Source organism: Hypanus sabinus, chromosome 13, assembly GCF_030144855.1.
Source record: "Hypanus sabinus isolate sHypSab1 chromosome 13, sHypSab1.hap1, whole genome shotgun sequence".
Lineage (NCBI taxonomy): Eukaryota > Metazoa > Chordata > Chondrichthyes > Myliobatiformes > Dasyatidae > Hypanus > Hypanus sabinus.
The window spans coordinates 16,901,085-16,914,465 of NC_082718.1; the positions used below are offsets into that span (position 1 = coordinate 16,901,085).

The following is a 13,381-nucleotide window of genomic DNA, read 5'->3' on the forward strand; positions in this document are numbered from 1 at the left end:
GAAATGACTCTGTGTTGTATGGTACCATTATGCTCAAATTATTATTGTAGACAGAATGGATGCCCAACCATTTTATCATTTTATATAAAAACAACTATTTTCCAGATGAAACCCATGTTTTTGTTCCAGAGTAGTTTGCAGGCCCTGTTTGAAGATGCTGAGAGAATACCCAAGTGGCTCTTGAACCACAGTTATCCCTTGCATTTGTAGTTCGTACCCCCAATTAGAAACCTCGGAAGACCTGCAAAATTGAGATATAACAAGTCTTCTAGCACCTACTGGGTCACTATGGAGCAAGTCATTGGGATGCTTGAAGAATAGTTCTGTGACTCGATCATTCTGATAATGAGATGTTGCTGTGTCTGTCTGATGGGTAGCAATTCATTGTCAGGACCAGGAGGTCAGCCTTCAGTTGGAGGGTGAGGACAATGGTGCAACTGGAGTTTCTGGCAGGGGAGTGAGTTTAAAACACCTGCCTTCAGAGCCACTTCCAGCACCGACAACTGTCAACCAGCTTTCAGCCATATCTGGAACCACACTTGCTGCTGCAGATCACACCAATCAAACTATAATGGGTCAGGAAAATCTCTTTGGCAAAAAGGGAAGTAGCTAACAGTGAAATCAATTCATTCATTTTTTTAAAATTACCACATCCGTTCATGTAACTCGTGATACTGACTTCTGAGCCTGTATGAATTCCGGCATTGACCCCAAATGTTATTGCAGTCATTAAGTGGTCCTTGCATTCTTTCAGTTAAACAGCTAACATAATCATGTGTTGAATAGGAAGACACATTAGCTTGGTTATTCTGGTAACTCTCTAAGAGACTATAACCAGTGCCATGCTCAATAAATGTTTTACAGGCATCAGGAGAGGGTCTAAACAGCTCAATGGGATGCTAATGTAAGCATGCAACTCTGCATAATAACATGCATCCCTCAGCGGAATGCAATAGCCATTTTCCATGTCCTTTGCAGAGTTACCATTACCATTCATTTAAATTTTAAAGGAATAAAACCATAACAAATTAATGTTGCCATGGAAATGAAAAATCCATAAATCATTGTTGCTAAGATATGCATACGTCTTGTCCTTGAATGAACTGGTTTTGAACACAAGCCAAACAGAGGCAAGCCTGGCTTTTTGGACATAGCACTTAATGTAAATTGTAGTGACTATTACTCATGCCTTTTCATAAGGAGAGAAAAAAAAATTACTGAGCTCCTGAGACAAAGCTAGGCAAGCTAAGCATACATTTTACAATGTAAATTGCATTATGATGGATTGTTTATGAATTTTCTTTCTTAGCTGAAATCCACAGTGCGAGTGTGATTCTCCGGGATGATTTTGATTCACATCCAAAATTGGAACTGAATGAAGAATTATGGTAGGTGTACTTGTAAACATAAACAGCCTTATTAAACAGCAGTTTGGAGGGGAGTTGTAGGTCTTATTTTAAATTAAGCCAACTTAATATTTGTTACAAGCAGATACATTTTATTTTCATATTCATTTTTCTGCGAGTAGCTGAAATTTTGTGGGAGTCTGTAATTTTTTTGTAGTGCATACAATGTCATACAAAGCAACATTATATTTATGTGGTGACCTTATGAGAACATCCTACAAGTGTTTCGCAGAAGTGGAGGAGGAGTGAAAAGAGACGGTTCAGGGCAGAGTTAAAAAGTTAGGCTCTGGTGTAATTTAAAGAAATGAAGAGAAATAACAAGGTGGAAGAAGCTTTAGAAAATAGGGTGGAAATGCTGGAACTACCGTAGAGGAGTAGGAGGGATAAACCCTAGAGCAGAAGTAGCAAACCTTTAACACATGTGCCCAAGTCAAAGTCAAAGTTTATTATCAGAGTGCATACAGATCACCACATACAATCCTGAAATTATTTTTTTGTGTGCCCAGGATGACGTACAGAAAAATTTTGTTGGCATGTAGCTTGCAGTGCTGTCCCTCGATTCTTTAAAGCCCCACCTATAATAAAAGATACAGTTATATTTACTGTCAACTAAAGCAACAGCTGATTTTTACAGCCCAAGAACAGTGAGATGTTTTCATAGGAAACAACTTACACTGGCTTGGTGACGGTTGCAAGTGCACATGACAATCTCTCTCTAATTGTCTTTTATTAATAGTAAATCAATGAATACATGTAAATAAGCAACAGGACTCATCCTTCTTCCTTAAAATAAACTATTATTATTTGTTACAAATTCATTCATCAATGAAAATCTCTGCTTAAAGCTACCATAGCATGCGAGAGAATATTTTGGAAGATTATTGCCAGTTCAGGCACAAACTCCAAAAAGATTCACTATCTCTGCCAGAAGAATTGCATATGTGTTTTGCCGAATAAAATAAAATACTTCCAAAGACCAGCCCCTATATCAGAGTATTCAGTGTGCCCAGTGCAGGACAGTTATATGGAATTACATGACGTATGAAAAGGTCTGAGCAGAATGCTCTAATATTTGAATTCCACTTTTTTACTGACAATCCTTATTCACTTTAATACATCAAACTGAATGCAATACCTGCATATTAGACTCAGCAAGAAGAGACAGCCATCTAATATCAGTATGTGTGACATTCCCTGCACATAATACATAAGATAGCTTATGTACATAGATTGATTGTACTGTATGTCCTAGGCACAGGAGTATCTATGACTCTGAAAGGAAATTATCAAGTAGTGGTGGTGGTGAGGGGTAGGTGTGTAGGGGTGGGCTAGTGGATGGAGGAGCTGATCAGCTAGGGAATTTGAGCAGCTAGGGACTAAGTTAAAACACAGAACCAAAAAGGTAATAATCTCTGGATTGGTAGCTGAGCCACATGCAAGTTGGCACAGGGTTAATAAGATCCGAGAGCTAAATATGTGGCTTAAAGATTGGTGTGGGGTAAGTGGGATGTTGGCACCAGTATTTGGGAAAGAGGGATGGGCTCCACCTGAACTATTCTGAGACCAGGGTCCTTGCGAATCGCATAACTAGGGCTGTGGATGGGGCTTTAAATTAAATAGGGGGTGGGTTCGACATCTTGGAAAAGTATAGATAAAATAAAATGAAAGGAAAGAGCTGGAGAAGTTATTGAGATTTCAGAACACAGAAAAAGGCAGAAAGTTAAGAAAGGGAAAAGAATTTAACTTGGGCAACATGGGGACAAAATTGAAAAGAAGGGTGGTGAATACAGGACTGAAGGTGTTGTATTTGAATGCACACAGTATATGAAATAAGGCAAACATGAGGAAATCTGCAGATGCTGGAAATTCAAGCAACACACAAAAAATGCTGGCGAAGTGCAGAAGGCCAGGCAGCATCTATAGGAAGATGTGCAGTCGACGTTTCAGGCCTAGCCCCTTTGTCAGGACTGACGAAGGGTCTTGGCCCAAAACATTGACTGTACTTCTTCCTATAGATTCTGCCTGGCTTGCTGCGTTCCACCAGCATTTTCTGTATGAAATAAGATAAATTATCTTGTAGCACAATTAGAAATTGGCAGGTGTGATGTTGCGAGCATCACAGAATTATTGAAAGATGATCACAGCTAGGAGCACAACTTTCAAGGATACATCTTGCATAAAGAGGGCAGGCAGGTGAGCAGAGGGGTTGTGGTGGCTTTGTTGGTAAAAATTGAAATCAAATCCACAGAAAGAAATGACATAGGATCAGAAGATGTAGAATCCTTGTGGGTAGAGTTAAGAACCTGCAAGGGTAAAAAGACCCTGATGGGAAGTTATGTACATACCCCTGAACAGTAACCAAGCTGTGGGCTACAAATTACAAACAGGAGATAGAAAGGGCAAGTAAAAAAGGCAATGTTACAATGATCGCGGGGATTTCAATATGCAAGTTATTGGATCCCAAGAGAAGGAATCTGCAGAATGCCTTCTTAATTAAAAAGATTACTTTTTAGGGCAGCTTGTGGTCAAGACTACTAGGGAAAAGAGAATTCTAGACTGGGTGTTCTAGAATGAAACAAATTTGATTAGCAAGCTTAAGATAAAGGAACTCTTAGGAGATAGTGAGCATATTATAGAAGTCATCCTGCAGCTTGAAAGGGAGAAACAAAAATTGGATGTATTGATATTACATTTCAGTAAAGAGGTAGAAAGAAGAGGTATTAGAGAGAGGACCTAGACAAGGTTGATTGGAAGGGGATGGTAGCAGAGATAACAGGAGAGCACCAATGGATTTTTTGGGAGTAATTCAGAAGACGGAGGCTTGGTTCATCCCAATAAAGAAGTAGTATTCTAAAGGGAGAATGAAGCAACTGTGGGTGACGAGGGGAGTCAAAGACAGCATAAAAACAAAGGAGAGGGAGAGGTAGTAATGGGGAATGAAGAAATGGTAGATAAATTGAATAAGTATTTTGCACCAGCCTTCACTGTGGAAGACATCAACAGCATGCCAGAAATTCGAGAATGTCAGAAGGCAGAAGTGAGTGTAGTTCTTATTACGAAGGAGAAGGTGCAAGGGATGTGAAAATTCTGAAGCTAGGTAAGTCACCTGGACCAGATGGACTACACTCCAGGTTCTGACAGAGGTAGCTGAAGAGATTTCAAGAATCACTAGGTTCTTTCAAGAAAAATTAAATATCACTCTATTTTTTTATGAAGGGAGAGAGGCAAAAGACAGAAAATTATTGGCCAGTTAGTTTGACTTCAGTGGTTGGCACGATATTAAGTCCACTATTAAGGATGACGATACAGATGCTGGGGCTTTATAAGACATTGGTCAAACCATACTTGGAGTATTGTGAGAGTTTTGGGTTTCATAGCTAAGAAAGGATATCCCAACATTGGAAAGGGTCCAGAGAAGGTTTACAAAAATGATCCCAGAAATGAAAGGGTTCATTTATGAAGAGCTTTGATAGCTCTGGGCCTGTACTTGCCAGAGTTTAGAAGAATTGGAGAAGTTGGGGGGGTGGGGGAGGAGGGCATTTCATCGAACCATTCTGAATAGCAAAAGGCCTAGATAGAGTGAGACATGGAGCGGATGTTATGAATAATGGGAAAGCCTTGGACTAGAGGATATAGTCTCAAATTAGAAGGGTGTCCCTTTAGAATGGACATGAGAAGTAATTTCTTTTTCTGGCAGGTGGTAAATCTGTAGAATTCATTGTCACAGACCGCCGTGGAGGCCGAGTTATTGGGTATATTTAAAGCGTAGTTGGATGGGTTCTTGATTAGTAAGGGCGTTAAAGGTTACGGGGAGAAGGCAGGAGAATGGGATTGAAATGTGAAATGAATCAGCCATGACGGAATTATTCATAATTGAGACTCATAATTATGCTTCTGTGTATTCTAGTCTTATGAAGAAATTATTCAGGATTTGGGTTTATCTCCATTTGTGTAGCACCATCACAAGTTTCAATGGTAGGGATTGTTGTTGACTTTAGCTCTGTACTGTCATTTCTGAGATAAAGTTTGAGTCAGAAGATCCAATTCCTTTTACATCTGGACGTACATTCTGGGCTGATACGTTGGTGCCACAGTCACAGGAGTAATGCACTGACAGGTATATTGTCAAACCTCTCTGTCCTGCTTTAAAAAAAATTTAACACAATATTGTCACTCAATGAAACCCAGCAAAATTATTCAGTATTTTGTTGCATTTTGTGGGATCTGCTTATAACTGCGGCATTTATTTCAAGAGGCAGGCAGTAGCTACCTTTTTAAGGTTATTCCTTTACTGTGAAGTATTTTAGGGGCATTCTTAGGATACAGAAGGTGGTATGTTAATACAACTGATGCACCATCAATAACTCACTCTGAGACGTAAAGGCAAGATATTGGCTTTTATTGACTGGAAGAAGGAACAAGCAGTGGTTGACCACCATACTACATCCTGGAGACTGAGAGGCCGGGCTCAGGCCTCAATCGCCTTTATACCGGGGTCTGTGGGAGGAGCCACAGGAGCAGTCAGCAGGGGGGGTGTCCAGACAGGTATATGTAGTTCACCACAAGAACAGGTTCTTTCTGTTCCTTTTTTTAAAATTATAGGTAGTCTACCCTCTTGTGTGAATTAATGCAATCTTCCTTTATCTCTTTTCCCTAGGTTTGAATGCAGCCACTGTATAGTGGGTGATCAGTGTGGGATCATAATGCATGGCAATGCGATTACATTCTGTGAGCCAAATGGTCCACGGGAGCTGGTAAATTGCTTTTAACTGAAGTATTTTGAAAAAGTTAAGCAAATTGATTTATACTTGCAAGTATAAGTAGCAGTGAGCTGTGGCAGAAAGCTCCATGGAGGCATTTTTGATGATCTTGTGAAACAAGCTTATCCATCTGTACATGTCTGATATGTTACAAAGAACTCAGTGGGATAAATTTTAGTCTACTTAAGCCTCAAAATTTAACATTGCACAAGCAGCACATGTCTAACTAGGTGGTCTAAGATGACTCAAAGATGAGCCTCAGATCTCTTTTCGGTAACGTAGTTGGCCTCTCCTCATTGCTTTGTCGGCAGATCCCTGCATTTCAGAAGAGATAGTTCGGGTAGCTTACTGTGTTGGCAGCTGCCATATACTTGGTAGAGAGCTGAGGCACAATTAGGGGTGGGAGCACATTCCGAGTCTTCCTGGAAACCATTAACAATTTCTACCTTAACTCTCTTGAAGACCATTCAAGGCATGACCAGTGTCTCAAAGCAAATAGTTTAAATCAGACACTCTGCATGCTCTTTAGTCAAGAATCACATAGAGTGCTGAATGTCACAGCACTTCCAACTGGGATGGTACATAAAGGAACTTCTTCTGAACCCTTGGTGGTTCTCTGATATCTTAATTTTGTTTAAATTGAGATAAAACAATGAAATTAAATGAACATTGGGAGTAGACCTCAGAGGGAGAACTTTTTGAGGTACACCGCAGAGTGCTTCAGCTGCCCCAGTTTCCAGACCTCACCTTATTGATGCACCATCAATAACTCACTCTGAGACGTAAAGGCGAGATATCGGCTTTTATTGACTGGAAGAAGGAACAAGCAGTGGTTGACCACTGTACTACATCCTGGAGACTGAGAGGCTGGGCTCAGGCCTCAATCGCCTTTATACAGGGGTCTGTGGGAGGAGCCACAGGAGCAGTCAGCAGGGGGCGTGTCCAGACAGGTATATGTAGTTCACCATACTTAGATTAAGAGTGATGCCGTTCACAGGCTGGTTGAATTCTACTGAAAGAGGATCTACCTTGTGAAAATACAAGTATGAGTTGGGTGGGTAACTGTTCCTCGAAGGCCTCCATGCTCGCCCACTGCAAACACTATTCCAAATGCACATGAAATCTCCTTGTAGTGGGAGTAAAAGTAAGATGAATGATAGCCTGAAAATGCAACTTATAATGCAAAACATTACCCTATTTGAAATACTAACCAACCACCACCATGTAATCTTAGTGCAGGGATGAATAGGGTTATTGAATTGTGCCATTTGTTAGAAACAATATGAAATATACAGGATTGGGATCTGAATTCTTCAAAGATCACATTCCTTGTCATATGAGTACAATATAAAATCTAAAGATAAAGTAGACCTTTTTCATTCAGTCCTCAGTATGGATCTCTGACCATTTACATCTCCTACAATTTTATTTAGATTACCAGTAATCCAGTTTTGCCACGAAGGACATGTTGTAACCTTTCCAGAATAAAACACTTTTTCTTGAATCTAGGAAACGGTAACTTCAGTCTCATCCCACTTAATAAAATGGCAATCTGCGCAGGAGAATCCTTGGGCTAGATTGCCACTGGGCTGTTGGATCACAGAACTTAAATTGCTTTCAGGAGAAAAGCTTGCCTCTTCAATTATTAAGTAATAAGAAGTGTTTCTTTTTCATGAGCCTCAATATTTCTAGCATCTGCAGTATGTTCTTCTTGTAGAGACTGTTCAATAAACGATTCCTAACATACACTGCTTCCGTACATCAGTATCGTTTGCAAGTGAACAAGTCCTGAAAGCTTATGGACACAGAGTAACTGTCAGAAAAATCCCCATGTGCATTCCCTGTACATGATCTTCAAAGGGTTCTGGATGAAGTATCCAGGGAATGGTCCTCAGACACACCTGTATAATACACGCACTGTAGGAAAGGTTAAGAGAATGTCTGAGACCGATGTACTTGGAAAATGATTCCAGAAATTACTTAGAAGTGGCCTCTGATTAATAACATAGGAAATTGAAGAAGGAGCAGGCCATTCGCCCTCACAACTGCTCTGCCGTTCCACCTCTGAGTCACTCTCCTCACATTATTCCTTGATTCCCTAATATCCAAAACAAAAATCTCTCTCTCTCTCTTCTTGAGAATATTTACAAGATGAGTCCCCACAGCCCTGTCCAGTAACAATTCCAATGATTCATGATCTTCTTGTGAAAAAAGTCCTTCTCACCTCTGTCCTGACTGTTTGAGTCTTTATTTCTGAGATAGGTCCACTGGTCCTAGACATCCTTGCCAGGAAAAACATTATCCCTGCATTCATTCTGACAAATGTCATAAAATTCAATGAAATTGCCTCACGTTCTTCTAAACTCATGAGATGCAAGTTATGGTCTGCTTAATCTCTACTCAAAGGGCAAATGCCAGCCTCTTCAACCCCATCCCAGAAATTGATTTGTGACTTTTGTCGTACCCTGCTCTAACGCAAATATATCCTCCCCAAGCTTAGGGATGCAGATGGGTAAAAATATTTCAAATCCTGTCTCACCAGTAGGTTGCCTTTATCTTCAGGTCAAATCATCTTACAATAAAGACTAATATACCATATGCTCTCCCAATTGTTTGCTGCGTCTGCTTAATAACTTTCAGTGATTTATGCACAGATCCTTCTGAACAACAATATTATTCTCTTACCAGTTAAGAATACTGCATCATTCTAATTATTTTACCAGTGGATGACCTCCTTTTTCCTCATTGCATTCAATCTGCCATGTCCTTATCCACTCACCTGGCCAGATGTTACGTCTTTGGAGCCTCTTTGCATTTTAGGATATATCATGAAATCTGTTCCCAAGTGGAGTTTAAAATATACTCTTCTTTTAACCTGCTCTTTCAATGTCGTTCCAACCTGGACCAAATATAAAAGGGTCTCAAAGACTTCTGTTCCTTTGGTAGAACAAATTTCATCCAGCTTGTTTCTTGAAGCTATTTTTTCCTTATCTTCAGGTTGTGAAACAGCAAATAGAAAGGGATCAACATACAAAAAGCTGGAGGAACTCAGCAGGTCAGAATGCATCTATGGAGGGTAACGGACTGCTGATATTAGAGAAAGCAAAATAGAATAGAAAGGCAAATCTCTCTGAAAGTCAGAAAGCCATTCAGCCCTGAAATAACTAACTATTTCTTCCAAATCTTTTCAAAAGAGATCAACAGGAATGTATAAGAAAATTATATAAAGAGTTGATCAAGAATAAACAAATTTATTCTTAGTAACATCAGCCTGCTGAAGGTGGAGTAAGTTACAAACATAATATTTCTTCTCATTTTCCAGTCTTTAAAATTTTGGGGAGCAAAATTCTGAATCAGAATTATTATTACTGACATATGATGTTAAGTTTATTGTGTACAGCACAAAGTCATAAAGATCTGTCAATTACAAAGATAAATAGATATTGCAATGTAAATGAATAGTGAGCTAGTGTTTGCGGACCATTCAGAAATGAGCTCAATAATGACTACCTCCTTATTGAGGCTCCACCTCTTGAAGATGTCCTCGATGGTGGGAAGCATTGTGTCCATGATGGAGCTAGCAGACTCTATAACTCCCTGCAGCCTCTTGAGATCCTGGGCTTTATTAAGCAGTGATGCAACCAGTCAGAATGCTCTCCACGATACATCTATAGCAATCTGTAAGAGGCTTTGGTGTCACACCAAATCTCCTCAGACCCCTAATAAGTGTGGAGGCACATTTACTGTTGAATATGAGAATGTGACATTTATAAATTTTCTCAAATATTCTTTAGTGATCACCAACTCACAAGAAGTCCAGCAATTTCTGTTTGTTCCGGGTTTGTGTTTCAGTTTATGATTGAAGTTTTATTCTGTGTCCTTTAGTGTTAACTTATTTATATGCTTGCCAATATAATAGACAATGCAACCACCAATTTAACTCTTAGCACTAAAATTATTTTACCACAGACATAAAAAGTTACAAAATTAAAAGTTAATCTTTGATTATTTCCAAAATGCTATTTTATAAAAGTGATTGAGTTATTATTCTTAAGACCATAAGATATGAGCAGAATTAGGCCATTTGACTCATCGAGTCTGCTCTGCTATTTCATCATGGCTGATCCATTGTTCCTCTCAGCCCCAATCAGCCTTCCCCACCCCCCCATATCCCTTCAAACCAGTCAAGAATCTTATCAACTGCCTTAAATATACATAAGGATTTGGCCTCCACAGCTGCCTGTGGCAAAGAATTCCACAGATTCACCACTTTCTGGCTAAAGGAATTCCTCCTCATCTCCATTCTGAAAGGACACCCGTCTATTTTAAGGCTGTGTCCTCTGGTGTGAGATTCTCCCACCATAGTAAACACCCTTTCCATATCCACTCCATCAAGGCCTTTCACTATTTGATAGGTTTCAATTAGGTCACCCCTCGGTCTTCTGAGATCCAGTGAATACCAGGTCCAGACCCATCAAACGCTCTTCATATGACAAGCAGTTTAATCCTGGAATCATTTTCGTGAACCTCCTTTGACTCTCCAGTTTCAGCACATCCTTTTGAAGATAAGGAGCCAGAATTGCACACAATACTCCAAGTGAGGCCTCACCAGTGCTTTATCAAGTCTCAACATTACATCCTTGCTTTTATATTAACTACTACAGTGAACTTTTTGGCTATTTTCTGAAGAGCAATGTTTTGTTTTGCAAATGCCATGATGCAACTGGTGAATGGTTATCATACCTAATCTTCATAATCATCCACATCAAGAGAAAATTATCATGAGTTCCACCAGTACACTAGTGGGAAACGTGCTGTACCATGAGATCATGAGATTTCTGGTGCTTCAGCAGATCACATCCAGAAGAGCAGTTGGGGTGAGCGCTCGGCATCCCTGTTGTGGGAAGGGAACTGAATCAGTGTGTCCAATTGCACTAAACATCCTAAAATTATGAAACTGAAACAGACAAGAATTAGGAATCCTGTGAATGACCATGGTGCGTGAAGTATTTCAACATTGCGGCAACTAAATCCGTTTCCTGACCTTGACCTGCTCATGGAAGTCAATAATGGGGATGTCAGTTCCATAAAATGGGATGGTTTCCTGGTATCCTATCTCTTCTGTCTCCAAAGCAGGGGTCTGATGGAAAATGGATGACTGTTTATCATGAAACATTGTCAACAACCCACCTCTAGCATTGAAGCAATAAGAAAAACCAAAACAAAAGGAAACTCTCATTTCAGGTCCCTCGTGACTGAAACTATTCCAGATCAAAAAGCGACTTTTTTTTAGTTTAAAAAGAAACCTTGAGTAATTTGCTCCCAGCAGAATAATCAATCTTCTTCTTGGGATGGTTGATCTACTGCAGAGACACCTGAATATCCTGTCCTGCAGAAATACAGGAGCCTTTCTGACTTCATAACTGAGCCTCTATTTCAAGAAATAGAAACCACATTCAGAATTTGAGTTAGGAATTCAGGAACTGCCCTGAAGGAGAATGCAGCCTTGACTTCTTCAGGAGCAGAGATGAAGAAAGAGGAAACAAATGAAAGTGTTTATAAAGTAAATTCGACAAAAGTTGCTAAATTATCAAGTCTTGAGAAGTTTGCAGTATTCAACCATGTTGGAACAATGTTCTTAAAATAAACCCAATGTAAGATGCTCATAAAGATTTCTTCAATTTGTACTCTTTACCTGCTTACTCCCACTAAACATTGAGCCTTGTTAAGACTCAGAGCTTATAGTGCAGAGCTATGAGCCAGCTGTGTGCATGGTTTAAAGGATCGTCAAAGGCTTGAGTTTGCATTTTGCTAAAGATCTCTTTCCTCCAGCAGCTAATAATTGCTTCACATGAGATGGATTTGAATAGATGCAATGCAGTTCCAGATAGAACAAAATAAAATGTAAGAAAGCTTTCTCAGTTCGTAAACTACACCCAGTGCAGCACATCATATAGTATATGAAATATTGATTATTAATCAGTCATAAACATTTGTCCGCAATCAGTCTTGTGAACTCTTTCAATTTATCTTCTGAATAGCTGACATTTCAAATGATAAATGAACCAATTGCCAGACCTGTGGGATTGATGGATGCAAAACAGTGCAGGCACACTGATTAAATTTCTAATTGACTATTAACACCCGATTTCATTTGTCAGTTTGCACATTCCTTGTAAGCAACAAGTATTAGATGTGCTGTGAACTTTAGGTTATTGCTTCAACGTTTGCTAATATTTGGTTCATTCTCTGGATATCAAAACAGTTTTTGTGTTAATTTTGACCAAAATTAATAAGGATTTCCTAACAAAGTAAATTAGGTGACTTTTAAAAGAAAACATTTAAAATGAGAACTATTTCCTGGTTTACAATAGAAAGAGATTTCAAAATAGGTTTATGGTATAAGATAAGTTTAAGGATATTGCGCAGTAAACTAATTAGGAAGAAAATTGGATCAGTTCCAGATTCAGTGAATGTTGAGAGTAATGGGAATTTCAGCTTGGGTCTGCAGAAAGAGCAAACATTAGGATCTAAATCCTTTTCATACATTCCTCTCACTTTTTAGTTAAAATTTGATTTCCAACCTTGGTTTGATAGTCTTAATTTAAATTCTAATGCATTAATAAAGACTTCCTCAATTAGTCTGTCTGTTCGCAATACTAGGAAACAAATTTCTTCACTGAAAGCTGAACTGCATTTACTGAACTTTATAGAGGCAGCAAGTAAAGACCATTTAAATTCAATTGTCTTCTGCAGTTAAGGACAGGATGTGTACTTTGGTAATTCTCGTGTTTCTTTCTCCAGACCACTGTTATGCTCAATACAACTACAGCATCTGTTCTGCAGTTCTCCATTGGTGAGTGATGGAAATTGTTTCTTTCTTAAAATAGCCCGATTGGCATTGAGGTACCAATAAAGTGCAAGTATGTTGAACTCTTCAGGAAAAGTAGGGACCTAAGCTCAAGTCTTCACACATCAATCAAATGAATATTTGGCTACATTCTATCTGTTGCCCATAAATTTACATTTGAGAAGTATTTAAGGAAAAATGTTATCTTTCAAGTAATGTTCCATCTTATAACTGGAAACACAATGAAGATTGCAAATGCTGGAAATATGGAGTAACACATAAACTGCTGGAGGAATTCAACAGGTCAGGAAGCATCTATGGTGGGAAATGAACAGTCAACATCTCAGAATGAGCACCTTCATTGG

The 13,381-nt window shown here is 39.1% G+C and overlaps 1 protein-coding gene across 1 annotated transcript in view; it reads left to right on the top strand.

The window, feature by feature from the left end:
• Positions 1-13,381, top strand: part of reln (reelin) — a 307,273-nt gene that overhangs the window by 104,047 nt on the left and 189,845 nt on the right. Inside the window, exons 6-8 of the mRNA XM_059987188.1 lie at positions 1,310-1,388; positions 6,064-6,160; positions 12,971-13,022. Coding sequence (XP_059843171.1) covers positions 1,310-1,388; positions 6,064-6,160; positions 12,971-13,022 — 228 coding nt within the window. The remainder of the gene's footprint in view (positions 1-1,309; positions 1,389-6,063; positions 6,161-12,970; positions 13,023-13,381) is intronic.